This window comes from Temnothorax curvispinosus, unplaced genomic scaffold (assembly GCF_003070985.1).
Source record: "Temnothorax curvispinosus isolate PA1 unplaced genomic scaffold, ASM307098v1 QBEX01000525.1, whole genome shotgun sequence".
NCBI classification, from domain to species: domain Eukaryota; kingdom Metazoa; phylum Arthropoda; class Insecta; order Hymenoptera; family Formicidae; genus Temnothorax; species Temnothorax curvispinosus.
Genome location: NW_020210305.1, coordinates 2,922,240 through 2,949,627, shown reverse-complemented (window position 1 = coordinate 2,949,627; position 27,388 = coordinate 2,922,240). Strand labels below are relative to the sequence as shown.

At 41.1% G+C, this 27,388-nt stretch overlaps 7 protein-coding genes across 9 annotated transcripts in view; 3 read left to right on the top strand and 4 right to left on the bottom strand.

Annotated features, from left to right (window-relative positions):
- Positions 1 to 44: 44 nt before the first annotated feature.
- Positions 45 to 3,874, bottom strand: LOC112454925 (vacuolar protein sorting-associated protein 52 homolog). The gene is made up of 9 exons (XM_025016577.1): positions 3,487 to 3,874; positions 2,474 to 2,649; positions 2,011 to 2,395; positions 1,754 to 1,939; positions 1,546 to 1,671; positions 1,270 to 1,454; positions 1,094 to 1,178; positions 781 to 984; positions 45 to 698 (listed from the first exon to the last, which is right to left on the bottom strand). The coding sequence occupies exons 1-9, from the start codon at positions 3,715 to 3,717 to the stop codon at positions 273 to 275; spliced, it is 2,004 nt and encodes a 667-aa protein (XP_024872345.1). The 5' UTR covers positions 3,718 to 3,874; the 3' UTR covers positions 45 to 272.
- A 97-nt stretch (positions 3,875 to 3,971) lies between these two features.
- Positions 3,972 to 8,301, top strand: LOC112454914 (DIS3-like exonuclease 2). 2 transcript variants are annotated; one of them, XM_025016563.1, is made up of 9 exons: positions 3,972 to 4,310; positions 4,421 to 4,933; positions 5,077 to 5,750; positions 5,902 to 6,163; positions 6,251 to 6,786; positions 6,885 to 7,164; positions 7,274 to 7,467; positions 7,548 to 7,827; positions 7,904 to 8,301. In XM_025016563.1, exons 2-9 carry the CDS (start codon positions 4,439 to 4,441, stop codon positions 7,997 to 7,999), a joined length of 2,817 nt encoding a protein of 938 aa, XP_024872331.1. In that variant the 5' UTR covers positions 3,972 to 4,310; positions 4,421 to 4,438; the 3' UTR covers positions 8,000 to 8,301. The 2 variants fall into 2 exon arrangements, with proteins under 2 accessions (XP_024872331.1, XP_024872322.1); XM_025016554.1 differs by having other exon boundaries at positions 3,972 to 4,933.
- A 1,521-nt stretch (positions 8,302 to 9,822) lies between these two features.
- Positions 9,823 to 14,597, bottom strand: LOC112455592 (E3 ubiquitin-protein ligase MARCH6). Its single transcript, XM_025017606.1, has 7 exons — positions 14,487 to 14,597; positions 13,134 to 13,583; positions 12,714 to 13,035; positions 12,232 to 12,605; positions 11,365 to 12,021; positions 10,833 to 11,286; positions 9,823 to 10,708 (listed from the first exon to the last, which is right to left on the bottom strand). Exons 2-7 carry the CDS (start codon positions 13,518 to 13,520, stop codon positions 9,960 to 9,962), a joined length of 2,943 nt encoding a protein of 980 aa, XP_024873374.1. The 5' UTR covers positions 13,521 to 13,583; positions 14,487 to 14,597; the 3' UTR covers positions 9,823 to 9,959.
- A 152-nt stretch (positions 14,598 to 14,749) lies between these two features.
- On the top strand, positions 14,750 to 19,572 carry LOC112455582 (DNA topoisomerase 3-alpha-like). Its single transcript, XM_025017598.1, has 11 exons — positions 14,750 to 15,197; positions 15,341 to 15,687; positions 15,757 to 15,875; positions 15,968 to 16,314; positions 16,390 to 16,678; positions 16,750 to 17,248; positions 17,348 to 17,684; positions 17,775 to 18,393; positions 18,463 to 18,700; positions 18,851 to 19,107; positions 19,274 to 19,572. The coding sequence occupies exons 1-11, from the start codon at positions 14,982 to 14,984 to the stop codon at positions 19,309 to 19,311; spliced, it is 3,306 nt and encodes a 1,101-aa protein (XP_024873366.1). The 5' UTR covers positions 14,750 to 14,981; the 3' UTR covers positions 19,312 to 19,572.
- Positions 19,508 to 20,886, bottom strand: LOC112455608 (protein chibby homolog 1). 2 transcript variants are annotated; one of them, XM_025017636.1, is made up of 3 exons: positions 19,953 to 20,437; positions 19,756 to 19,871; positions 19,508 to 19,631 (listed from the first exon to the last, which is right to left on the bottom strand). In XM_025017636.1, the coding sequence occupies exons 1-3, from the start codon at positions 20,134 to 20,136 to the stop codon at positions 19,539 to 19,541; spliced, it is 393 nt and encodes a 130-aa protein (XP_024873404.1). In that variant the 5' UTR covers positions 20,137 to 20,437; the 3' UTR covers positions 19,508 to 19,538. The 2 variants fall into 2 exon arrangements, with proteins under 2 accessions (XP_024873404.1, XP_024873396.1); XM_025017628.1 differs by having other exon boundaries at positions 19,542 to 19,631; positions 19,722 to 19,871; positions 19,953 to 20,886.
- Positions 20,887 to 21,265: 379 nt separating this feature from the next.
- LOC112455599 (85/88 kDa calcium-independent phospholipase A2) lies at positions 21,266 to 25,133 on the top strand. Its single transcript, XM_025017614.1, has 3 exons — positions 21,266 to 21,701; positions 21,949 to 22,039; positions 22,299 to 25,133. The coding sequence occupies exons 1-3, from the start codon at positions 21,475 to 21,477 to the stop codon at positions 24,381 to 24,383; spliced, it is 2,403 nt and encodes an 800-aa protein (XP_024873382.1). The 5' UTR covers positions 21,266 to 21,474; the 3' UTR covers positions 24,384 to 25,133.
- The window catches only part of LOC112455404 (transcription factor SOX-8-like), a 9,198-nt gene continuing 6,707 nt past the window's right edge, over positions 24,898 to 27,388 (bottom strand). The window contains exons 2-3 of the mRNA XM_025017305.1: positions 27,252 to 27,376; positions 24,898 to 26,244 (exon numbers count right to left, since the gene is read on the bottom strand). Coding sequence (XP_024873073.1) covers positions 25,543 to 26,244; positions 27,252 to 27,376 — 827 coding nt within the window. The 3' untranslated portion in view covers positions 24,898 to 25,542. The remainder of the gene's footprint in view (positions 26,245 to 27,251; positions 27,377 to 27,388) is intronic.

Here is a 27,388-nt window from a genome sequence, read left to right as displayed (position 1 = left end):
TTAGTTCATAACTCATATCTTTTTATAAATAAATGTACAGAATGTATTTCTATGATTATATTTACAAGAATGTTCCCCAATATCCCTAAACGGTAGTTATTAATAAAACAAAATTTACATACTTATTTAATAAATAACCCTAATTACTAGAATTTAAAATCGCTCCAATAGCTGATTTCCATATGCAATACTAGAAATGATTTTTTTACAGCAAATAACCAATGATCGATAGCTATTTGGATTTGAGTAATCAATTTCTTCAGAAAGTAGTCCTAAAAATTTGTTTTGTACTTCTTAATTTCTACCATTAGATGATGGATGTTCGTAAGTTGCGTGCGCGCGTTTGGCGGCAGAATCTTGTGTAGGCGATTGTAATATGCTACCAATTGCGCCATTGCGCCTTGCACCAGAGTGCTGCCGAGCACCAGGCTGGGAAACGATTGTAACACCTCACGATTTATCTCTTCTAACGCTCGTTTCCAATTGTTCGTGAAAGATTGCACTAGGGCCAATGCTTTGCCCTCCTGCCGTTTCAAATCATCAGCTTGGCCCTTCTCGATTAGAGCCTCCGATTCCTTCACCAATTGGATTATATTGCCGAAATGCGGGCTCAAGACTTCTTCGACAAATTCGGCAGAACGCGAGTTTAATAGCTCCCGGAAACTCTCCGCTTCTTTCGAGGTCTCTCGCGTTCTTTCCTGTAAACAAATGTAGCATCTTAATTCTTTCTTAATACATTAATTTTGATAGACTTTTCCATGTCAAGTAAAATCTACTTACTATTAATACCCTGAGTATCAGATCATAATTATTGATAAGAAATACTAATTGCTGCGTCCGGGTTGGAAAAATAGATGCCATTCTTAGCAGGAAGCATTGTACAGTTTCTCTCAATTCTGCCAATAACTGAGTCGTCCCCTCGCATGGAAATGTCTCGACTACACTTACAATTGCTGCGCTAAACTCCGCGTATCTTCTGGTAATCTAAAAATTCATGATTGTATAAGAAATTAACAATATTACATACTGCAATGTTATATGGTAATCAAATTCCACTATAAACAATCCTTTGCATACTGCTTTAGATACTTACATAATGTGGACCAGTTTCTTTGTTGAATTTTGATGGATCACAGTCTTTGACACTGTTTATGTTTAATTGAAACACCAATGTAAATCTAAAAAGCAGATATAATTTTGCAAATTGTAATGATACGAAATACTAAGACGTGAATATTATTGCAATTATTTTTAAGCATAATTAAGTACCTAGGCCAAATTGTGGCTGTTAAGGTCTCCCAGTATTTATCCAATGCTGGTACAGCTCTTTTGTGACATATTAACTGATAATGCTTCACTAAATTCAGGCAGAGAAACAGAGCAATTGTATCGTAACAATCCTCAACAAACGATTGCAAATTCTTTATCATGAGATTTAACGTTTTTCCCATGACCTGTCAAAAGGAAAGAATATTTTAGTACACATTTACTACTTAATATACTTACTTAATATATTAAATCAATTATTAAATGTTAATCTCTTACCTGATTGAAAATATCTAGTGCCTGTGCATTATGGACCTTGAAAAATTCTATCAGGAACAGATATTCTCTGCAAGCATGATCACAAATACCATACTGTTCACTTCTGAATAGAGCTTCATAATGATACTGTAAGATTACAATATTAATTTAGAAAACATGCTTTCAAGATCACGCAAGTTAGAGTCATATATGTATCGTTGGTACTTACTCGTGTTTTATTAGAGGCAGTGTGTGGGATAATTATAGGTGCTTCCAATAGAGAAGACAAAACCTGACCTCTTGTATCTATAGAAAAGACGGTACCTTTGTGCTTTAACGTTGTCTTATGAAATATACCTTTGCCTGCAGTGTCTTCGACTCCCATTAAATCGTCCTTTGACGTTTTCTCTTCAAACTTGCGAAAATAATTGTAACTTGATATTTCAACTTAGTTAAATAATACTAATTTATCTGTTGCAGCTTTACCTGCAATTTCATCAATCTCGACGAATAAGTTTTGAAATACGAGTACTGTATCTTGCTCATAGTATCAATGTATTCTCCACAGATTTCCTCAGCCACATTTCTCTCATTTGACAAGATAAACTCAAAGAAGAATTTGTACTTTAGCATATTGTTCTGCGGCACTTGAAAATTTCCCATCGGTTTCCTGAATTTATAAATTTGCTCTAGTAAATATGTCCTAATCTTTGCCATCGCCTTCACCTTCAACTTCTCTAATATATCCTTCACGTCTAAACAAGACTTGGCCTCCTTGAAACTTTGTTCCTTCACAAAGTTGATTTTATGATTCAGAGTTTGTAGCTGAATCAAAAATTCCTTTTCAGTCACTGGACATTCCATAATACAGCTGCAAGAAAATTAATTTAGATTTAACGAGTTTATCTCCCTAACATTCTTTTGTAAAACATTGACAAATGCCTCTTACGCTATTAGAGCATCAGACACCGTCATGTCCTCAATAAACTGACTAAGCGGGCCTCGTATTATTTGTCTGTTGGATAGCTGCTGACTCATGGCAACAGACTTGCGTTGCAAGTAAACTATTTCCGAACTAATACTTCCCAAAACTGTCTGAAAGTTCATCAGCATCGACTCCATTTTCTGTAAAAGGTAATAATACTGAAGTCTGTACGTGAATGTTTCCTTTTGCTCAATTAGCAGTATCATTTTGCAAAGATAAGTTATTGAAATAGATTATGCAAACGATACATTTAAGGCACTTGCTGACGAGATACTATTAAAATCCAACAGCCCTAAGTAAATTTTTATGACTATCAATAGAGTAGGGAGAGTTTGCGGACCCAGAAGTAATTAAAGAATAAGATATCCTTGACTATTAATATAAATTGTTCAACATAAATATCTGAACAATTAGCTTATATATTAAATTTATTATTTATTATATAAATGCTTCATAAACAAGAATATATATTTATAATGTAACAATATCATATGTATTGCTGCAGAAACAAATTTTTTTCTATAATTATCATTTGCATAAATGACTAAATGATAGCAGTAAACCCCAATTTAAATCAAATGACCAAATAACAGCGATAAAATTATAGTTTTAAACAAAAATCGAATACTATTGAATCGTGAACATACATATATGTTTATGAAATATCAGAATAATAATAAATGATAAAATTAATATTACGAGTTGATCATCTAAATTTTAAGTCATGAACTTAAGAAGTTATTAATAGCATCTTGTCGGCGACAAGCTATTATTCTGCATCTCATTTATCGCTATCAATGCAGATTAACTTTAATCTATGTTTTAATTTATTCTTTATCTTTTTTATAATTCTTAGAACTAAGAAAGATTTAAAAAAATTAAAGCAAGATTAAAGTTAAGCTACATTGGTAGAAGTGGACATAAATCATCCGTCGACGTGTCGAGCAAGACCTGGTGCGTCGACAGCGAATCCTAACCTCCAAGATATTGTCGCAGGCGGCAATCTGATTGTGCAACTTGGCTATATTCTCGCTTTCCTTGATGTAATCTTGAATCGACTTGTTCTCGACCTCCTTGAGCTCCTTCTCGATCTGTCTGGAATACTGGCGTAGGTCGGTGCCAGTTTTGAGGACCTCCTGAACGACATCGTCGCCGAGGTCCTGCGGCAGTTGCTCCTCGTTGCTGTCAAAGATATCTGTATCGGCCATCCTTCCATACAATCGCGACACAACTAAAATGCAACGCGAATTCAATACAATTACGCGAATCAGGCGACAATAACCTGGATCGCCTCTTCGAATGTCTTCGACAGAGTTCCTGAGAGTTCCCCTCAATCGTCGCGCATCGTGGACGCGCCTAACCTAACCCCATCTAACCCTAACCTCAAAGTGCCGAGTTGTCAATGTTGTCATATTGTTGTCAACAGTTGTCAACACGCTCCGATTTCCAGCACACCTGTCAAATCGAACGGCCAATCGTGCCAATGGCATGGTCGTCGTCGCGCAGCTCGTCCAATGAACGACGGGGACGATCCACGTGACTCACGTGACCCACGTGCGCACGACGATCTCTCATTTCGGCTCATCTTGGCCTAACGGGGCCCTAACCCAAATTCTCGCCTCGTCGCGCATTCTCGCCAATCTAACGCTAACGGACCGTGTATTTATCTTTTTTTTCCCTTCCCTTCAATGTGACCCGAGCCACCCGAGGTAACAGCAGGCGGTGCAAGTGCGGTAAAAGTCGGTGGTTCCCAGTTGATCCATGCGGAGATCGTTTTTAACTCTTGACACACACGTAGAAAGTACAAGCCTTATCTGTGATCTGTTCTTTTGTAATCTGTATCTTTCTTTCCGATTGTGTTCCGCGTTAGATATACGACTAATGATTCTTTTATCGTCGCTGCCCCGATAGCTCGTTCTGTCGCCGATCATGCCCAAGTGCTTGAGAGTTGACAAATCCGTGAGGAAAGCCGAGGACGGATCTCACCGCAGGCGTCACGGTAACACGTGTAGGGATGAACGAAAACGCTGCGTGCAGAGAACGATTTTGAACTCCTTGACGAGCGAAGTGTTTATCACTCGTTACGACGAATTGACGGAACTCAGCGGGCAGCTCGCGGCTAATCTCAAGATCTCCTCGAGTCTCCAGTCCAAAAGGAGGAACACGAAATCCGACGTAGCAGATAATATCCAGGGACAAGTCGCATCCAAATCCTCAGAAGATGCTGCGCAAGATAATACGACGCATCCCTCACAGCGTGCGAGCACGTCTCAGGTCTTCTGGGACGTTTTCAACAGATTGGAAGCGAAGCACAGCACTGCGGGGGAATGTAACGATTCTGCGAAAGAAGAAAGAAAACACGACAGGACGACGATGGTGTCAGCTAACGACAATTGCAGGACTAAAAATATAGTTACGAATCAGGTATAACGCAAATCTTTCTTATTCTTGTTTATGTAAATGTTCCGTAGGAACTCCCATTATTTCTGCATCTGGTAATAATTTTAAGAAAACTCTATTATATTCTCCATTGTTCTGTCATTCATTAATAATAACCGTTTTTCCAGGCTGATACTCTCGATAACAAAGGAAAATGCTCGAGATTGACAAGGGCTAATACACGAAATAAAACAGGAACGCATGCGGAAAACAAATCAAGCGCAGGGAAAGAAAACTGTGGTGAAAAAATAATAAAGAGCAATCCGAAGAAGAAAAAGAATACAGTAGTAGAGAAACCAATCAGGAAGATATTTACAGATCACATACCCGTGCCGAGAATGTTGAATATTTTAAGAAAGCAACCGTTCGATGGTGTACAATATGTAACAGGAAATCTCCGCGTGAATCCTTCTTTTTACAAATATGCTTATTTACGTTTGCATAACGAAGAACGTGACCTGCTGATCGTTGGTATATCAAATAGAAATCGTGCTTTTGATGGGGATCTGGTTGTGGCATGCGTAAACCCTGAAAAATTCTGGCACGAGTGTCCCGACGGAGAAATACAAAAGACTGGTAAAATTGTTTGCATATTAGAGAAAGTGCATTCGAGACAAGCGGTTGGATACTTAAAGAAGAAAGAAAATTCGCTCCTGATGTTTCACCCAAGAGATCAGAGAGTACCGCTGGTTGACATACTTCCTGAATCTGTGCCGTCTTTATATCACGATCAACCAGAACTTTACGAGAATACAATGTTTTTTGTTAATATCGATTTTTGGGACCAGATACATGCATCAGGGTAGGTCTGCGTTACACATATCTAACGCGTAGAATAATATCACAATTTTAAAGATATATATTCATACGTTTATATTGACTTTTTCCTGTCTTCTGTTGTCTCTGTGTCCTTGTAAACATACATAAAATATATTTCTATACTGTATTTACAGGCGAGTTCTTTCGATCGTGGGTAAAAGTGGCGAGATAAACACGGAATTAAACGCCATAATACTTGAAAATAATTTAGATGTATCTCCATACCGAGAAACGTTATTGAAAGGACTTCCAACTAGTGATTATACTTTAACAGAGGCTGACTTAAAAAATAGAGAGGATTGGAGGCACGAATGCATTTTTACGATAGATCCCGCGACAGCTGTTGATATAGATGACGCCCTTTCTTGTAAAGTCTTAGATAATGGAAACTACGAAGTAATTGCAATATATTAAACTTAACCCGTAGCTGATTTATAGCACGAGAGGTTGTTTAATAAATTTTTTTTTTTTTTATAATTTCAGATTGCTGTACATATATCAGACGTTACGCATTATTTGGAATTTTTCTCTCCGCTAGATACAGAAGTTTTGAAACGAGCTACTACTATTTATTTGCCACACATGACTTCTCATATGTTACCGGAGGAACTGTGTCAAGTTTGTTCTTTACTACCTGGTAAAGATAAATTAGCCTTTTCTGTGATATGGGAAATAACGCCAGACGGTGAAGTCTTGAAACATCGCTTCGCAAGGACTGTAATGAGATCGTGTTGTCAAATGTCCTACGAATCGGCTCAAGCCATGATCGACGATCCGGAAAAGTCTTGGCCCGACGATTTTCTCGACATAAAGGGAGATTACACGGCATCGTTATTATCCGATATAGTGAACAAATTATTTAAATTATCCACACAGTTGCAAAATAAACGATTTGTTAACGGTGCGCTCAGATTGGATAAACCAAAGGTGGAGATACGTATAGATCCCACGCTCAGTCAGGAACACGGGATTCCGATACCTGTAAACTATTATGTGCATGAAAAACACGATAGCAATAGGTGAGTTTTTCAGCTACTTATATCTCTATTGATTTATTGTATTATTTATGCATGAGGAAACTAACTGTTTTCAATTATTACGAATATATGTATTTTAGTCTTATAGAAGAATTTATGCTGTTGGCAAATATGACAGTCGCCGCACAATTGTACAATAAAATTCCCAAAACGGCTTTATTGCGTATTCATAAAGCTCCATCCAAGCACTGCCTCAAGACGGTTCATAATATATTGCAAAAGTACGGAATTCATTTGAATACTGAAACAGCTGGAGCCTTACAAGCCAGCATCCGTCGTTATGATTCAGAAAATAATTCTGTCGATTTTATGAAATACGTTATGATGACTATCGTAAATATGTGTTCAAAGTTTATGATGGTAAGAATTTTTATTTTTTTATATTACGTGATTTATTAATGTAAAGACAAATAGCGAAGGAAAATTTACAATTTGATAATTCTATAATACTGAAATTTTTATTTCTCAGCGTGCAGAATATATATGCGCATCTACCGTATCTTTGCCGAGTGATTTAAAACACTATGCATTAAATGTGCCTCTTTACACGCACTTTACCTCTCCCATTCGAAGGTATTCCGATTGCATAGTCCACCGTTTGCTCGGTGCGACACTCGAAAATAAACCTTTACCAGAAAAATGGACGGTCAAGTTGTGCTCCAAGTATGTTAATGATACGATACAAAAGCAGAACGACATAAAATTTGCTTCAACAAATAACTTTTACATTTGATTTGCGACAGAATTGCAGCCAATTGTAATTTGAAGAAATATAATGCGAAATTAGCTCAGGAACAGAGCACGGAGGTGTTCTTCGCGTATATGGTAGGCCTTGCAGGCGGATTTGAAGCGGCAGCTACTGTAATATACGTGAAGGAAGACGGTATAGAAGTTATGCTCTGTGATACTGGCATAAAATTAAGAGTAAATCTTAAAGACATAGAATCCGTTGCCACATTGAAGTATACCGCAGATTATGTACCAACTATAACTGTCAATTGGATGAAACCGCCTACTGTACAGGTAATATTCTCTATAATGTACTAACAAAAGTAGATTATCAAAATGATTATTAATAAACTGCAAATATCTATTTTAGATAATCAGTTTGTTTAGTTTGGTGCATATACAGGTAAAGAAAATTAATGACGAATTCCGCTTAAAAGCAACTCTTCTACCACCGCCGCAACAGTAGACAGAGATTTAGGACATTTTTAATTGATTTTATAATAATTGGCAATTTATATGATTTATCAGAATCCATTTTAATGTATGACAAATTGTAATATTTTAAGATTTTACGAATACTCATGTATATATATATATATACATGGAAAAATTGGAAATTTGGAGGATTACAAATATTAATTAGTGAAAATACAGAAGACACAGTTTAACGATCATAGCTACACTGAGAATGCAATAAAATCATTTTTAAATCATTTTAAAAATGATTAACCTGTATGATGGATAAATTATTATTATATATTTTTTTTATATTTGTTTATTATTATTATATAACTATTATTGTGAAAATTATACATAATCATTGTTATTAATAATAATGATTATATATATGTACATGATACAATTTTTTATTAATGTATTATTATATATATTTTATATAATATTATTATATATATATATATTTTATATAATATTATTATATTTTATATAATATTATTAAATCTATTAATGTTTTATTATTTAAAAACTTGGATGCAATGACAAAGGAGACTAAATCTATTATATACAATCCAATTTTAACAGTTATGAATTTAGAAGAGATACCACTTCAAATTGTACAATGCAATCCTCCAAAATATCTAATAAAAGTATCCAATAAAATCGAAGTATTTTTATATTGTTTTTACATATCTGACATCTGCTTGATATTGAAAGCATTTAACGTTTGCCGAGTGATTATTGAATGTAGTATATTTTTAATAAATAATGCGAATTTGTTGCAAAGACTGTGTGGAAATGATTTGTAAAAGGATGCAATTTATGTAATTTTTTAACACTAGCGCATAATATTATTTCATAAATAAATATTAAGATATGTATATATATATATATACACAATTTTTTTGGACAATATACCATTTTATTATAAAATATTAGTTTATTGTAAATGTTTTATATACATGTACATACCGTATCATTGGGTATCTACATGTGATTTATGCATAAATATTAGAAATAATCGATTTTCATGAACAAAAACAAAAGTATGATTAAGTATAACCCGTATGCGAAACTTTAATTAATTTGCAAACATTTGAGGCTATTGTAAAAATATTCGATTAATTTGATTACATTAAATCCAGCCGCCAGTCAAATGTATGCAGGTTTATACAAATTTTATTACATAGAGATCGAAATTATATCCTATATTATAGTAGATAACAATGACCACAATGTACTTTCATATTTCCTTTTTTTCCCCTCTTAATCTCTCTTTCTAAGATCTAAAAGAATTATCGAGAGATTTTATTCTGTACATTTATATCTGTAACATTTATCTTATACTTCTGTATGTCTATTGTACGACTTCCTAACGATTTCAACCGCTGTTAATGTTACCTTTGTTTTACGCAGTTTTATAATTGTCAAGTTATATTTACGTAATAACATAATAGTGACATTAAGAATACAGCTGCGTTAAGAAATTATAGAATAGACACAAGATGGACTACGTCAGAAATTCACAGTTACCTAGCAAAGAATAAAATTGTGTTTCTCAATATATTTACCATAATTCTATAACCGTAGTCATCCTTCGTTGCTGCAAATAATGCGATTGAAATCTCGTTCATTATTTGTCAAAATAATTGATATACATCATATTGATATTAAAACTATGAAGCATTGGAGTGAAAAGCGACACTGGATAACAGTCTTTGATTTATTCGGTATCGCTTTACATCAATAAATTATAATATTAAAAATAAAACCATGACTGTATATGTATGTATGTATGTGTGTGTATATATATATATGTGTGTATACATATATATATATATATATATATACATACATACACATGTATATATAATATAAATTATCAATCAGTAAGTAATTATTAAAGAATGTACACGAAGCTAATCCTAATCCGTTTTCCGCCCGTAACAATATTATGCCTACTGACACCGTTAGCTCGATCTCTGCGATTGATGCTGCTGGGTCTGCGATCTGTTACGATGCTCATAATTCACGAGCCTTTGCCCCACAAGATACTTGTCGTTCTTAATATGCTCGTACAGCTTCTTGAACTGGCGTATCTGAAAGCAAATCACCGCGCAGACCAGATTTACTAAAAGAAGAAAAGGATATAGACGTCTGGCGATAAGGATCTGGGTCTGCAGATTAGTCACGAGAAGTGGAACTATTCCGTAGGCCACGGCATAAGGAACCGCAAGGGCGAGGCCGAAGCAACATATAACGGGAGCCGCTAATTCCTTGATGACGAACTTTAAATCCATTTCCCTTATGCCTTCGTTGTACGCTCGCTCGATAGCGAGACGTATTCGCCAATCCGGTCCCATCATCGTTATGGCGGTAGCTATCTTAGTGTACAGTACGCCCAAGGCCCAATCTTGCCAGATAAATAAGATGGGATTTTGTTCTAACGGGACACGCAATGGGACCACTACTACTAATTCAAGAAGAAGACCGAACAGGAGCGGTATAACGCCGACGAGCAACACAAACGCCACCGAGGCTTTCACGGCCAAGATCGCCCAGTGTTTGATCCGGTCTATAATGGCTCTTCGGCCGCGAGGCAACCAGGAGAACGCCAATGCTAAACCTCGAGCTGCGGCCCAACATACATACGTCCCGCAGGCTATCGTATACACTTCGTGTACCCTTCCAGATAGAGACCCCACAGTTTCGCCACCGTCTAAAATAAGAGCAAAAAATCAATTATTTTGAGTATATTTTGTAAGATAATATTCTCTCTTAAAACGTTTACATGAAAATAAAAAAAAAAAAAGGGAAAATAAATATAATATTGGCCGACTTACCAGATCCGGTTAATGTAGGCGGCAACACAGGCGGCGACGGAGCGGGTGCCCCTACCATCCACAATGCCATCACTCTGCGTCCGAGCCATACGGGCAGCGTCATAGCGACTAGACTGGCGATCACGAGGGACACGCAAACGCAGAACAGAAGCCCGACCAATCTCGCGGGAAACCATCGCGGCCTGACATAAGGTTGAAATCCCGTAGGTCCCTCTCTGTGCAACAGCGCTTGATGCGCGGCGCCCAAGTCCGGATGTTGTGGTTCTTCAATTACCGCCGGTCCCGGCTCGTCCACCTGATCCCGCAGAAGATACGACTGCAAATCCAGCATCCACGCTACCACACGGCACCACGCTCTCACTAGGGCTCTCAGCCATGTGCGCGTGTGCGATTGCTCCAATAACGCGGGAAGGATCACTTGCAACAAAAGCAACTCCAACGAAAGCTCGCTGACCTAGAATTTAGAAAATACAATTTAATCGCTGCGAAGGAGTAAAATAAATGAACATTATTGCTGTTTTTTTTCCTTTACCTGAGCTTCGCTTTGTACGGTCACAGTGTAGGGTAAAAATCCTGGCCAGGCCCATCTTAGGATCTTCACGGGCAGCCACAACATCAGCAAAATTGCCGTGCCGAATATGATTGCGGATGCGACTAGTCGACGTACGTGTCGTAGTATGGGAAGATGTATCATTTCTTGTATAGGAGAGAAATCGGGATCGTTCAGATTTCGCAGAAACCAGAGAACTCCGGGCCGCAGAACCTCACGTAAGAGAAGTATAAACGACGCAAAATAATATATGTAAATCATCCCCACCAGCCAGTGGATGAACATGGATGTGCCGGGAGCGAGTCTGAACGAAGATTCTCTATCTCTGAGCGTAGCGTCGAACATCGCCAACGAGCAAATGTCCAACCACCAGCCGCAGACTAATGGAAGTACGCCGATCTCCACGACAGAGAGCAAGGACACCTTGACAATAACGTAGCAGAGTCCTAAGATTCGCTGGGAGCGCTGAAAGCCTAATAGTGCGGCGAGAGTGTGGAGGACCACCAGACAAACTCCGATCACGCAGTAACCGCACAGCGTGGTCACCAGGCCTTCGAAGTGCGACGCGGCCGCGTGTTCCTGCAGGCCCAATCCCGCTATCGTAAAATGACCGATGTGATACGGACAGAAAGCAAATACCTGAAAAGATTAAAAAAAAAAAAAGATTAAAAAAAGAAACTAGCTTTGCAAAATATCATTGTTTAAAAAAATTACACATTTATTTAATATATTTAATCACGCGTAATATAAGTTAAATGTGCGAAAAAGAACAATGTATTGTACGGAAGTTGATCGAAAACCGCAAGGCAAGGATTAAATAAATATATATTTAATCACATGTGATCTCACCATGATAAATAAAGTATTTAGGGACACAACCCAGAAGACATGTTCAAGAAAGACAAGAGATCCGTCCAATCCTAAGAGACGTTCCCAGGTTAATTCCTCAGCTGGCCTGTCCCACTCCATAGGATTCCAATTAGCCTCCTCAGCTTCACCCTGCGCCTGTCCTACCACGTGTGCCTGCACGCCTACCGCGTGTCCTCTCGGCCAACGCTCGCCACCCACGGCATTCGCCTGTCCACCGTCTACGCCGAGTTCGTCTCTGATTGGAAGGGGCGGTGCGGGAGGAGCAGGTGCCTGTATATCTCTCGCTAGATCCTCGGGTTCGCCAATTTGTGGATTATTGGCCAGGTTTTCTGCCACATATATGGGACGTTGTTCTACAATTTGGTTTAAATAAAAAGAACCATTAATTTATATTACAGATACAATTAAGTAATTTTATCGCTTTTCAAGATATAAAAATCTAGCTTATTTTGTCAGATTACCTTCGTTATGTAACTCTCCTTCTTGCGGAATAGGTGGATCAATGAAGGGAGGGACATTGTTGTTGTCCTGGACTTCTTGTGGCATAGCACGCTGTTCCTGAGGTTGTTGCGGTCGTTGTGCGTTTGCTTGTGGCGGATTGTCGACCGGGGGCAACTGTATATCTCTCTCGAGCCAGTCGGGACCACCCGCGTGCAAAATCTGCTCGCGTAGCCATACTAGACCGATGAACGCGAATAAGGTGCAAGTAACTACGAAACAGCCATGGAACACGTCCGATGATATATTTTCGGTGGAGAGCATATCCGTCGGTAGCGACATTATCTGCAAATACATAAAGTTAATGATAAATTTGTCGAGCTTTAAGTCGCAGATTCCTGTGTCAAAGCCAAGGATTTATTGTACGTATTTCTCTCACTTACCCGAACCAAATCGAGCGGTCCGCTGAAGAGAGTTCTATATGTGCGACACGCGGTTAAAGGGACTACTCCTAGCCACGCGATTGCCACCAGAGTGTAATGTAACCAGTACTTGACGGCGGTGACGATGCTCGAAAATAAGCCGCCTACTACGTCTCTCAGTGGTAGACGTCGCGGCATGTCCGGGCTGTATATAGGTGTGAATGAAAAGCGGTAGCCACAGAGCTCGCAATACTCCTTGCGCGAGTAGCGCATCCACTGGACCAGGCACTCCTGGTGTATCCATTTAATGCTGCCTGTACATATGCACGGATGAAACAGGGGTCTGTCGGCGAGGCCCTCGGATCGACAGACCCTGCAGATGTCCGCGCCCAACATGTCCTCCGTCATGTTTGGTATTTTAAAGAAAGCCACATATCACAAATCAGGGAAGTCAAAGGTGATCTTCTATCGCTGAAACCAGATGAAACAACCATGATTTCACAATTAGCAAACGTAATGTTTTTATAGAGATGTACGTTATCGACACAGATCGCTTGTTTGAGATCTTGAAAAGAAAAAAGGCATTTTCCTATTTCGTATCTCAACGAGAATTTAAAAACTTAGAAGGAATATTAATTAAACGTTTTGCAATCCCAACTGGATTCGACATGACGCCTTGCAACAGTCCACCACAGTTTTTAAACAAATCATGATTATAAACAGCAGAACTGTATTTTTGCGAGGTCTCTCCATAAATCCCTTCAAGCGATAAAAAATCCTGGATTCACGTCAGACCCGGTAGTTACATAAAACCCGAAGACGAGGCATCCGACCCTCTCTCATTTGCCAGAAATAAATTTTGGACCGATCAGGATCAACGAGAGCGGACAACGAAGTTCGTGAAAAAGGAGGGGAAAAAAAAACCCGCAACGTGGCCGGGGAAACAGAAATCTGCGTATTCGCCGATTTCGAGCCGCGATCTCTATACCCCGAGGATCGAGTAATTGCGCTATTAATTATGCAAATTTAACGCGAGGCAGGGAACAATCGTGCAATGACACGACACATCGCTCGACGTGACGCGACACGTCGTCGGGTTTTCGCGCCTCCTCTTCGTCCGAGGAAACGGCGTACTGGCGATCGCCGGTGGTCGTGGGCGCGCGGACACGCGGAGCGGCGCGTCCCGCGGATCGTCGACGGCGAAGTCGCGAGCACGAAGTGTCCGTCGTTGATAAAAACAGCGGAGCCGACGCGCGTATGCACGCGCGGGTATACGTGCGCGTTACGATTCCTCGCGTAATCTCTCCGATCTCCCGTCGGCGATGACGTAACGTGGCGCAACGTTAACGCGGACACTCGGCACGCGATACCCACGTGTGCGTGCCCTGAGGAAAATCCACATCGGATTGAAAATTGTCGTGCAAAATATTCGAGGGACGATCTCCGCGGCCCCGAAGCTCCTTCCAGCTCCTTCTGCGTTCTGGTTCTGCCCCTGGGTGACACCAGTTTGGTGAAATTTCCCACTCCCGGAACCTACGAAACGCAAAATCACTGTTCGTGTAATAAGTTATCGCGCATGTCACTGCGCAATTGTTGTCCACCGCGAGCGCGCAAGACGTCGACCGCACATGTGCGAGGTTCGATAAACAAAATTTCGAAGCGAATCGGTCGCGCCGTTGATAGTTAAGGATATCGCGATAGATAGAACACAAGTACTTGAAGTACTCATTCCGATAACGTGACTCGGATAGATAAATTGCATGTGTTGACACGTCGTTCAATGTTGCGTATATTCAGAAAAGAATTGCTTCGAGTGAGGAACCTAACCTTCGTAGACAGAAAATTGTCAACAATACCGAGCGTCATGTTATGGCCCTCTCTAAATTATACAATATCGCATTGGATTGTACGATATATTACGGTCTGAGGGGCATCAACAATTTGTCCAGCAAGAAGTCTGCGAATTCTTTCTACCCGTTAAGGCGATATTGTTCACAGCGCGTTATGAAGGTCCTCAATGTTGCCGAGAAGCCGAACGCGGCTAAAACTATCGCTGGCTATTTGTCGCACGGTACCAGCAGAAAGGTAAACGATTACACTGTGCATGAAGCGTTCTCTCGTCAGTAATGTTTGACCATCGTCCACACACTTCTCATTGTTCAATCATATCTGTTCGCAAACCAAAGGTGCTATAGAAATGTGCTTCTCAACGCTTCTGTTTCTTGCAGAGGGAAGGTTTTTCCGTGTATAACAAGATCTTCGAATTTAATGTACAACTATGGGGTCAAAACTGCCAAATGATGATGACGTCCGTGACCGGCCACTTATTAGGCTACGAATTCACCGGAGCCTATAGCAAGTGGCACAGCTGTCATCCGTTAAGCTTGTTTGATGCCCCGGTATCTAAGCAGTGCTTAGATGACAATTACGTAAAGATTAAGAGGACCTTAGAGCGAGAAATACGATTCTGTGACACATTGATTATTTGGACAGATTGTGACAGAGAGGGGGAGAACATAGGCTTTGAGATTATTCAAGTCTGCCAAGCAGTCAAGCGTAATATCCGTGTACATAGGTAATTGAAAACCTGTTTCTATGTTCTTTTCATTTGACAAGATTTTTAATGTTTTCTTAAATGTTTCAGAGCAAAATTCTCAGAAATTACGAAACAGTCCGTCGAAAGAGCCCTGCAAACTTTGGGAGAACCAGATAAAGCAATGAGCGATGCCGTAGATGTAAGAAGCGAATTAGATTTACGAATTGGTACTGATTCTATTAAACATCTTATTATGAATCGTAATCTACCTGTAAATATAAATCCCATGTGAATGAATCTTTAATTAACATGTTGACAGGTGCTGCGTTCACGAGATTTCAGACCTTAAGGTTGCAAAAAGTATTCCCCAATACTCTTGGAGATATGCTCATCAGTTACGGAAGCTGCCAGTTTCCAACACTTGGGTTTGTAGTCGAGAGGTTTCTAGCCATCAGTCGGTTCAAATCCGAGCCATACTGGAAGCTAAGAGTGCTCGACGAACGCGAAGATATGTCTGTAGAATTCAGATGGGCCAGGGTAAGATTGTTCGAGAAAATACCTTGCCAGATCTTTCTGGACATGTGCCTGGAACAGCCGGAAGCTACGGTAGAGAAGGTAACGTGCAAACCGAAGAGCAAATGGAGACCGCTACCCCTGGATACTATTGTAAGTAACTGAGTTATTGTTAGAAGATATTGCGAGATATTCAGCATTCTATTTCATCGAGAATCATCGATTTAGGAATTAGAGAAACAAGGCTCTCGTAAGTTGCGCATAAACGCGAAGGAGACGATGAGAATCGCGGAGAGATTGTACACCCAAGGTCTCATCAGTTACCCACGGACGGAAACAAATATATTCCCGAAGGAATTGAATCTGGCACCTTTGCTAGAGCAACAGGTAAACCATCGGGAATGGGGTGACTTTGCGCGAAATTTACTGGACTCCGGAATAACTCCCAGGCAAGGAAAGAAAAGCGATGAAGCGCATCCTCCTATTCATCCTACAAAATATGCCGACAATTTGCAAGGTCCGTTCCTACAGTCTGTTCTTATTCATCGTTAAATTGACCGCATTAATTCAGTCGCGACTTGTCAATAGGAAACGAAGCGAAGGTCTACGAATTTGTGGTTCGACATTTTCTGGCTTGTCTGTCGAAGAACGCGGAGGGCCGGGAAACAACGGTGGAAATCAATATAGCGGAAGAAAGATTCACGGCTAATGGTCTCGAAATCATAGCGAAGAATTATCTTGACGTGTATGTATACGAAAAATGGAACAGCAAACAAATTCACCCTTATGAACAGAGACAAGTTTTCCGACCGACCACCATCGATATGGTGGAAGAGAAGACTTCGGCGCCGAATTTGTTAACCGAGGCCGAGTTGATCGCACTGATGGACAAGCACGGTATCGGTACGGACGCTACTCACGCTGAACATATCGACACCATCAAATCCAGGCAATATGTGGGTTTAACGGACACTCAACATTTCATGCCGGGCAAATTGGGGATTGGTCTGGTCATGGGTTACGACAATATGGGTTTCCAAATGTCCAAGCCGCATTTGCGCGCGGAGTTAGAAAAAGATTTACAGCTGTAAGCAACTCAATGTATCATTAAACAATCTCTTATTCTATACGCTGCAAAGTGATATTTATAAATCTGCTTTTTTATCATATGGTTTTGTTATCATAGGATATGCCAGCGTCAAAAAGACCCGAATGAAGTGTTACAAAATCAAGTTAATAAATATCGCGAAGTATTCAAAGTGGCGATAGAACGCGCTAAACTGATAGACGACTCTTTAGCACACTATCTCGACGAGAGACCTATCCAAGCTGAGCAAGCACTGGTTGCTCAAGAGAGTGACGTCGCTGTATTCAAGTGTCCAAAATGCGGCTCTAACATGGTTCTAAGAGAGAGACGACAAGGCAGAGGAAAATATATCAGTTGCATGGGAACGTGCACCAACGTGATCTGGTTCCCAGAAACTGTAGAAGATGTGGAGGTTTTGAACGAAATATGCAATCAGGTAAATATAACATCTTCGCAGTGTTTTACATAAATAGGGGGATTTTCCTTGGTGATTAAGTTGGTTATTATGCACAAATTATATTTTCAGTGTACAGAAAATATACGCAAATTAAAATTCAAATTAGTCAGGACTATGGTACCCTTGTACGGTACCGCTTACACAACTTGTATAGGCTGTGATACCGAATTCAGAGAAATGTCGGACATCAGGGAGGATTGCATTAAACAAACTGGAGAGAGAAGAGCGAATTATACTGGTCACAGTAATACGAGGGATACAGGATACAGCTCCATTTCTACCTCAAGTACAGCCCAATCGCGAAGTATTCAACAACAGTCCGTTTCTAGTAGTAGAGGAAGTACTGTTCGAAGTAACAACAATGTTGGCTTGATCGGAATTTCTGGCACATCTGAAAGCCGTACACAAAACCAACATTCTAATGTTTCTCAGCTGAATAGATCAAATAGGCCGAATACCGATAGAAGTACAACGTCGAACAATAGAGAAAACCATAATTCTTGGGGAATTAATTCGGGTGATTTCAATAGTTCGTTGAACAGATCAAATCCATATGCGGCCAGAAATACTCCCAACACGAATCGTATAACCAATACGTGGGGTAACATTGACAATAGTTCTGAGATTATGTGTCAATGTCACGAGCTTGCGATCCAGTTAACAGTTAGAAAAGAGGGACCAAATAAAGGTACGTTCAAAAATATAAATCTTTGTGATTTGTCGCATAAGTCACTTTGGATAACATTTGTAATTCCAGGACGTTTATTTTACAAATGCGCTAAACCGCAAGGTAGAGGTTGCAATTTTTTCTTGTGGGCAACCCCGAACCCCGAACCTGAAGATAACGCAGCGAACGAACATTCAAGTTGGGTATCTAATCTGAACAGAAACAATGATGGTGCTGGCAACGTCTCTCGCGTTGGCACTTCTAATAACGATTGGGGAAGCTCATCCACGAACGATGTTATATGCCAGTGTGATCAGCCCGCTCGAAAGTGAGTAAATTCTTCGATCGGAGAGAACGATAAACTTTCTCGGCTAAATTCAATGTCAATAATGAATGAGTCGAAGTCTTAGTTAAATATCGCCGGTTAACAGCTATGTCTGTAATGTATGTAAAAATATTTTCTTTCGTGTTTCTTTAGGCTGACGGTTCATAAGGACGGCCCCAATAAAGGACGGCAGTTTTACGGATGTCCCAAAGGTATGAACTCCACCTGTAAGTTCTTCAAGTGGGCAGACGAGGATGACGCCGGTAGTCACGAGAACACGGACTGGAGCAATTCCACTGCGAGAGGAAGAGGGAATACAGCACGAAGCAGAATGCCTCAAAAAGGCGGTGCCCCCAAAAGGCCTAGACTTACCGGGGGCAAGAGAAAGTGCGGAAATTGCGGAATGGAAGGTAAAGACTTCTCTTTTTTTTTTGTTATATTCTCTCTTCCTCTATCTCTATTATTTTCTTTCACTAAAAAAAATAGTAACATTTTTATTGTTCTCAGTTATATCTATTATCTATCACATTGTACATATCATACATTTTTTTTACATTTTCCACTGTTTTTTCACAGGTCATACGAGGAACAAATGTCCATCAAGTGGGAACTGACAAGCGAATTTTTACAGTATTGTAAATAATGTACAGTTTGTAACGATTAAAGTTGTAAAAAGCTTAAGTAGAACTGAATAGTGTCAAATATGACTTTTATCTGTAAAATTCAACTTCTGCCTCATTGAAGTGAAAACTTTCATAAGTTTTAAGATGGTTAAAGGTGGTTCGATAAAGTTTTATAGTTACTGTGTATGTCCTCGACGCAATTAACAATGTTTAATATATTAAACGACAACTCGTTTGTTGTGAGAAAAATTATTTTTCAGTTTCTCTAATTCTTCTTTCTGCAAGTGAACCTCGGCGGTTGTTTGCGTTAACTATAAAACAGTAAACAAATTAATATAACACATGATACTTATCATTACGTGTCTCTATTATTGTTCTGCTATAATTATTGATAAACTTACTACTTTTGAAAGATGCAACATAAAAGAAAATTACCATGTCTAAAAGTACGTCAAACTTTAGCTTTAACAGGTTGTTCTCTTCCTCCAGCCGTCTCACTTCCTTTTTTAACTTCTCGTTCTCTTTGAAAGTACCTCCCGCCTTACCAGATTCTAGAACAAAATTGTCCTCTTTTATATATTTGGGAAAGAGAGTGTAAAGGTCTCTGCACGGTAAATTGAACGTTATTCTACCTGGAATCCACAGGCCAGCCTCAAAGACAGCTTCCTGATCTCCAAGGTGAAGACGTATAGGTCCTACTTCAGGCCCAAGCTCCTTCTCTATTCGTTTAGGGCTTAAATTTTTATTTGCAAGGAAAACTGATGCCTTCCTAGTCGGCGTCTTCTTGGGGGAAAACTTGTTGAAGAACAAAGGCATCGCGTCACGCTCTCGTATAAATCAAATGACACCAAGTGGCTTTTAAGCCTGACATTGACAAACAGGAAGTTTACTGAGAAAGGATAATTAAAACTTTGAACACAGTTAATCACTGTCTTATATTTCACGACATCTTAAACTGATATTCTTTTTTATATCAATCTTAACCTAATTAAGGTTTTTTCTTAGCTGAATCAAACTGAATGAAACGGAAAACTCGTGTTTGTCCTGCTGTTACCCAGGCAACCTTTTTGAACTTAATTGGAGCAGAGGAGGGGACGATCTTCTATGTTTGATTCTAAAATTGTTCTAAAATTCGATTAAATTTATGTCAATATTTCTTTAAAAAAAAAAAAAAAAACATGAATAAATATATAAATTAAAACATGCATTTTATAAGAGCGTTTCTCCAGCTGTTAATAACAGTGATGCCGTTCTGACGAATAGCAGAATAAGTACGTGTGGGAATACACATACAAAGAGATGGTATGTATGTATACATATAAGCAGCATATTATAAAAACGAATATTTTGATAAATGTAAATAAGTGAATCGTAGCTGTATCAAAATATACCCGATGTTATACCCGAAAAGCATGATGTACTCATTGTTTATTAAAAATGTAATTTTACATATTTTTGCGATATTATATAATAAGCTCAATTATTGTGCCTCTCATCCTCTCTGATTATATTAAAAGTCTATAGTTTACGACGTTTACGTCACGTGCCTCTACTTCTAGGGACAATAATTCTGGCATTACCATAGAGATATAAGAATAGAGTGCGCGAGCGAGCTGAAAAAGCGATATAGGAATAGAAAGAGAAAGCTGCGCAGAATAGAAAGAGAAAGCTGCGCATGAGCCCCTTCTGTCTTTGTTTCGCATGCACGCGTAGACAAAGACAGAAAGGGCCTATATGCAGCGTTCTTTTTCTATTCCTATATCGCAGCCTCTTACGTGCTAGCATATGACTCGCGCACTCTATTCTTATATCTCTATGGGCATTACCGGCTGGCAGCTACTGACAGCTGACAGCCCTTTGTAGTACTTGGCGTTCTCGCTGCGCGAGGTCTCTCGGATCGTCTTGGTCGACCTTGGTTCGCCTGTCATTACTAGTCATTACACTCATTACTGTCGTGTGTCGGTTCATCTCGATCGGATGGGATAATCTCGCATAAACGTGTTAGGTAAAGTGCGAGATACGAAACGTGCTGTCATGTCGCATTTTTGCGACGCGATGAGTAACGGGAAGTTGTATAACATCTCATCGCGGTAGGGATACTCGCGTTTTTCGTTCCCGTTCACTCACCCGGTTGTCAGCTGCGACGATAACACCATGGCTTGGCTCGGCACGATCGCGAACAACGTGCTGCGGAACATCGTCTTCACGGACACGCCGCCGAACGTGGTTCTGGAGGTCCGGCCGGACCAGTACAGCAATCGGCACATACACTCCCGCGAGGACGGCATTGTTCTCTACGGGCCCGGCGGTAAGAAAAATCAGGAAAAATACGAGATCGTCCTGCACAGGCCGTGCACGGAGACCCTGCATGAAGCGTACAGGTACGTCTTGTTATTTTGGCGCAAAAAAAAAAACAATATTATGATTATAAATATTATTTATTTTACAAGTTATTTGTAATGTATAATAATTAATTGTAATCGTTTTCTTGAAAGCAGCTGTTGGATTCTTGCAACTTTATATTTAACTTTCTATTGTCCATATATCTTTTGTGTTCTATTTCCTATCTTACTTTATTGATCTTTCGAGACTTGGATGTTTGCTTGACTTTTAAATGTTTCATTTCAGTCTGTTTCGATCTGAAACTCTACAAGGTGCGGAGGAACGATTTTCAATATATAAAGACAAAGTCCCTGTGCTTGTGCAGATAGTGCGTGAGGTAACGTTTATTATTTATACTTATTTTATTAATTATACTTATTTTACATCTTATATACATATATGTTTAGATAAAGTGTAGTAATTAAGTATACTTTAAAGAAATTCCGTTCTCATATTACACATCTCTTTATATCTTTTATGCATAATTTAAAAAAGATTTTGAGACAATCATCATTATTTTATAATTTATATATAATTTGCATTAATTTTTATAATGGATAATATTTATAATTGATCTTATCTTCTTTTCCTTCAAGATGTGCAGTGTTGGAAAAATTCAAAAACTCTGCGACACTCTCACACAACACCCAACGTGGACTTTAGCACATCTAGCCGCGTACTTTGCCCTCCACGACGCGTTCACGCATGTGATCGTCAACAGCCAACTCAACAGTGGCGATTCGGAGACCGGTATCTCGCCCCTGCAAGTCGCCATACAAACACACAACCTGCGCACCGTCGAGATGCTGATAGCGGCGAAGAGTTCGCTGGAGCATCTGGATTACAATGCGAATACCGTTTATCATTACGCGGCTACGTCTACTAAGGAGATCATTCTTGCTCTGGGTCCTGGTCTTCCAAACAGTTTAAATAGTCGTAACAGCAACGGTCACACCCCTTTACATGTCGCATGCCTGAACGACAAGCCTGACTGCGTGAGAGCGCTCCTGTTAATCGGCGCCGACGTAAACATACCCGCTTCCGAGGGTCAGCCCTCCAGTCCCGGCTACGTCGGCGATTACCTGCAGCAGAACAAACCGAACGTGCTTCACCCGGAGGATATGAAGTTCGGTGGCACGCCGTTGCATTGGTCGCGTAGTCGCGAGGTGATCACGGCGCTGATTGACACCAACTGCGATATCGACGCGCCCAACTTCAACGGGCGTACCGCGCTACACGTGATGGTGATGCGCAAACGGCTGCCTTGCGTGGTCGCTCTGCTGAGCCACATGGCATCCGTCAACATCGTCGACAACGACGGCAACACACCGCTGCACCTTGCGGTTGAGGCAGAGACACCGGCCATCGTGCAGGCGCTCATCGGTTTCGGCTCCGACATTGACGCGCAGAACTGGAAGGCGGAAACACCTAGACACAAAGCGAACGTGGACACCACCGATGGCAACAAGATAATCTACATGTTGCATGCGGTGGGCGCGCAGAGGTGCCCGCCAGAAATGGCGGGTTGTCATCTCGGCTGCAAGCACGGCGAGAACTATACTGGTATTGCGCCAGAGGAACCACCACATTATATACCGCGCACGATTCTCGATCAAATGCTTCACGTTTCCGGCATGGAGAAGATGGCCGAGCACGGAAACCGTAAGCGAATCAAGGGCGGTAGGCTACTTTGTCTCGATGGCGGCGGTATTCGGGGACTAGTGCTTATACAGACGCTACTGGAGATCGAATCGGTGCTGCGCAAACCCGTGATGCACTGCTTCGACTGGATCGCCGGCACGTCCACCGGCGGTATCCTGGGACTCGGCCTCGCCGCTGGTAAGTCTCTACGGGAATGTCAGGCACTCTACTTTCGTATTAAGGAGAACGCCTTCGTGGGTTCGCGGCCTTACAACAGCGAAGGTCTGGAGAAGGAGTTGAAGGAATGCCTCGGCGCTGATACCGTCATGGCCGACATCCAAATACCAAAGATAATGATCACGGGCGTGCTCGCCGATCGTAAGCCCGTGGATCTTCATCTATTCCGCAACTACGAGGCGCCCAGCGCGATCCTGAAGTTGCCGGAGAGCTCGATGTTCAAACCGACATTGTCGTCGCGGGAGCAGTTGCTTTGGAAAGCGGCGAGAGCGACCGGTGCGGCGCCGTCGTACTTCCGAGCGTTCGGCCGTTTTCTGGATGGCGGTCTGATCGCTAATAATCCCACCCTGGACGCCATGACGGAGATCCATGAATACAATCTGGCTCTAAAGGCTACTAATCGCGAGAAGGAGGTGATACCACTGTCGCTGGTGGTCTCCCTCGGCACAGGAACCATACCGACCACGTATGCCCTGAATGAGATCGACGTTTTCCGACCGGACAGTCTCTGGGACACCGCCAAACTCGCGTTCGGTATCTCGGCGCTTGGCACGCTGCTGGTCGATCAGGCAACAGCCAGCGACGGCCGTGTAGTCGATCGCGCTCGCACCTGGTGCTCCATGATCGGTGTACCGTACTATAGATTCAGTCCGCATCTATCGACGGAAGTCGCCATGGACGAGAAGAGCGATGAGATATTGGTGAACATGATCTGGACAGCGAAGGCGTTCATGCACGCGAATCGAGATGTGGTGCAGGAACTGGCAACCATAATCGGGCGCGACTCCAGTTTGGAGGACTAAGAAGAAGGACTTTAAGGGGACGTCGTCGAAAAGAAAAGTACCTGGTTGCAGAATCACGTCGCACGCACATACACATTCACGCTTGGTATAATTATATCGACGATTTACCGCTGGCTCGGTTAACGATTATGTAATTAGCCTAGCAATTATCTCGTTACGTAGCGTGTATTATAGTTACTTCTTCACCGCTACTTGCCGCCGATGTCTCGACAAATGTGATATTAGATTGCCTTTTTTCCTCCGCTCACGTTATAGACAGCGTGATTTGCGAGATGTTCACATGTGCTCGTACATATCTTTTTTTTTTCTCTCATAATTCTAACTCAGTGGAGATTACATTTTTCTCCTAGTCACTGGAAATCTCGTGGAATGGTACACATAAGTTAGTATACATATTTTTTATATAATTTATAAATCTGTAAGTTCAGTGTTTAAAATGGTTTATATCGTTCCTATTTTTCTGCAAATAGTCTCGAAGAATATGAATGTCGCATATTGAGTCGTAACTCAAGAATACTTAGGTAATAGATCTGATTTATTTGTATTGTAAACAAATTTAATGACAGTTAAAAGGTTACCTGTTCTCAAACCTATTGTGTGTTGACTCGTAATATATATTCAAACATAGGTAAATAGCTAAATGGCACGCGCGTAGCGCGCGCCTGTAATGTCTAATAAATTAAAAAAAAAAAGGTTACAAAGCAATCGAATAATATGTCTCGCTTTGTAGAATAAAGTTAAGTAACTGAATTTAATGTCATTAAGTACAACACCGCTATTGTTTTAAGTACTTTACAGAGTTTTATTAAACGCCCGATATATATTCGATTGAATTAAATCTCGATGGGTCGTTAATAGCGTACTATCGTCTACGCTCCAAGTTTATCAAGCACACACATACATACACATACACGCACACGCCGCTGCGTTACATCAAGACTCAAACACGACTCGCAATCAGAGGGAGAGGATAACGCAGTCTTGGTTTCATTCATCAGAAATATTGTCTCGACTAATTTATCCATAGTAAATAGTTTCCTATCCGACGGGCAATAGTTTACGATTGTATTTTACTCGATTTTATGCCGCGCAGTCTCATTCGGCCTTGTGAAAATCTCCAAGAATTGTTTCGTATCGCCTCCCATCTTCAGCTCGCGGTCTATCGAGGTCCCATGTAGTACGGCGGTTGCGCCATGGGCGCCGATATGTAGGGGTAAAAGGAGGGATGCGACGACACAGTCTGCGGCTGGTAATCATTCTCTTCACCGTGCACAGCGTATCCCTCTGCGGTAGGGTAGTATTGTCCATGTACACAAGCGTAGGGCGCTTTAGCGGCAGCGGCCGCGCCGCTGCTCATTTCCGCGGAGTACTTGAGACCGTCCGGATACCCTTTGGCGTCCGGGTATTTGGGCAGATCGTAGGGCTTGGTCTGTAGATCCGGATACTTGGTCGCCGTCGACTCGTGGTGGTGATGATACTTGGTACCGGTCATCTCGTGGTGGTACTTGGTGCCGGCCATCTCATGGTGGTACTTGGCGACCTCGTGGCACTTCGCCTCGGCGTAGCTTCTGGCCGTCGTTTCGTACGTCGGCTTGGTAGGATGATCGACGGCGGAATACTTCGCGACCGTCTCGTTGACCCAGACCGGTCGGGCCAGGTCGTAGGCGCTGGACTTCGGTTCGTGGTAGGTCGTCGGTCGTTCGTACGCCTTCACGCCGGTGTCCGGATACAAGCGGGCGTAGGTGCAGTCCGAGGAGCCGGCCGAGGAGTCGAGGGAGGTCCCCGGCGACGGAAGCCCGCCTCTGTGCACGATGATGCCCATCTGATCGTCCGACTTCGGCTTCCTGCGACGAGGTTGATACTACGAACAGTATCACATCGTGTTTAAATTAGTCTCAAGACGCTCTATTGGAACCATATTACATTACGAGAAATACAAAATCTTTTAAATTTTTTTTTTTTGCGCTATACGATGAAATTTTTTTTGTCTGATGTAATCCGATATGATTGCGATATGAGTTTAACTCTGAGTTTAACTTTGAAAAGAATATATGGATGTGTGTCTTTTTACTTAATCCCCAATGAATTATAACGTTGTAATTTCGTGCTTGCATACAAAATAAATAGACACAAAAATTACATATAAGAAATTTATTTCAGAAAATTTTATAAGTTGTTTTATGTCTGTTTAATGTTTTGTTCTACATGTCTGTCTATTTTTTCTTTTACTCTGTTCATTTTGCGTTATAATGCCAGATTTTTAATTTCAGATAGATATTATTTCAACAATCTTGCCCTTTGCGCGTACATGTTTATCTTTCATGTACATTATATTTATATAGCTTGTTATTAACAAACTTTGTGCATGATAAAAATATTATTATTTCTATGAAGATAAACTTAAGAAATCTACGAAATCGGGCTTTTAAAACGCGATCGTACAATCGGATTAAATTAGTGACTACATTAAACAGATGATTGTTCTTTCTTTTTCCAACAAAGCTGAACCCGGTAAAAGCTCCGTCGCGTCTCGTCCTCGCCGTTCCACTTTCTCGCCTCGCAGTGGAGCGGCGACACGGATGGCTTCATCGCAGTGAATTCATTTCCCCTTCTCGTAAATCATCGCCGACGCGGTGGGATTCCAATCGCTCGGGCGATCGGGCCTCGATTAACCACTCGAGCGCTCCAAGACGAATGCGCGCTGCACGCGTTAATTCGTTCCGCCATCCCGCGCGAATCGGGCCGCTCGATCGCGAATCCGCGCAATTTCGTAACGCGCGAGATACATTCCCCCGTATTAGCCCTAATGATATGCGCGATTCCGCCGTGGCCGCGTGTCATCCGTCAGTTAATTCGGCGGTCGATTACCTTGTAGTGCGGATGCTGCTTCTTGTGTGCGTTCCTCAGTCTCTCGGCTTCCTCGATGAACGGCTGCTTCTCGCCGTCGCTCAGAATCCTGCAGCAGACACATCTCGCAATCTCTAGTATCGCCACTGAACGCGATG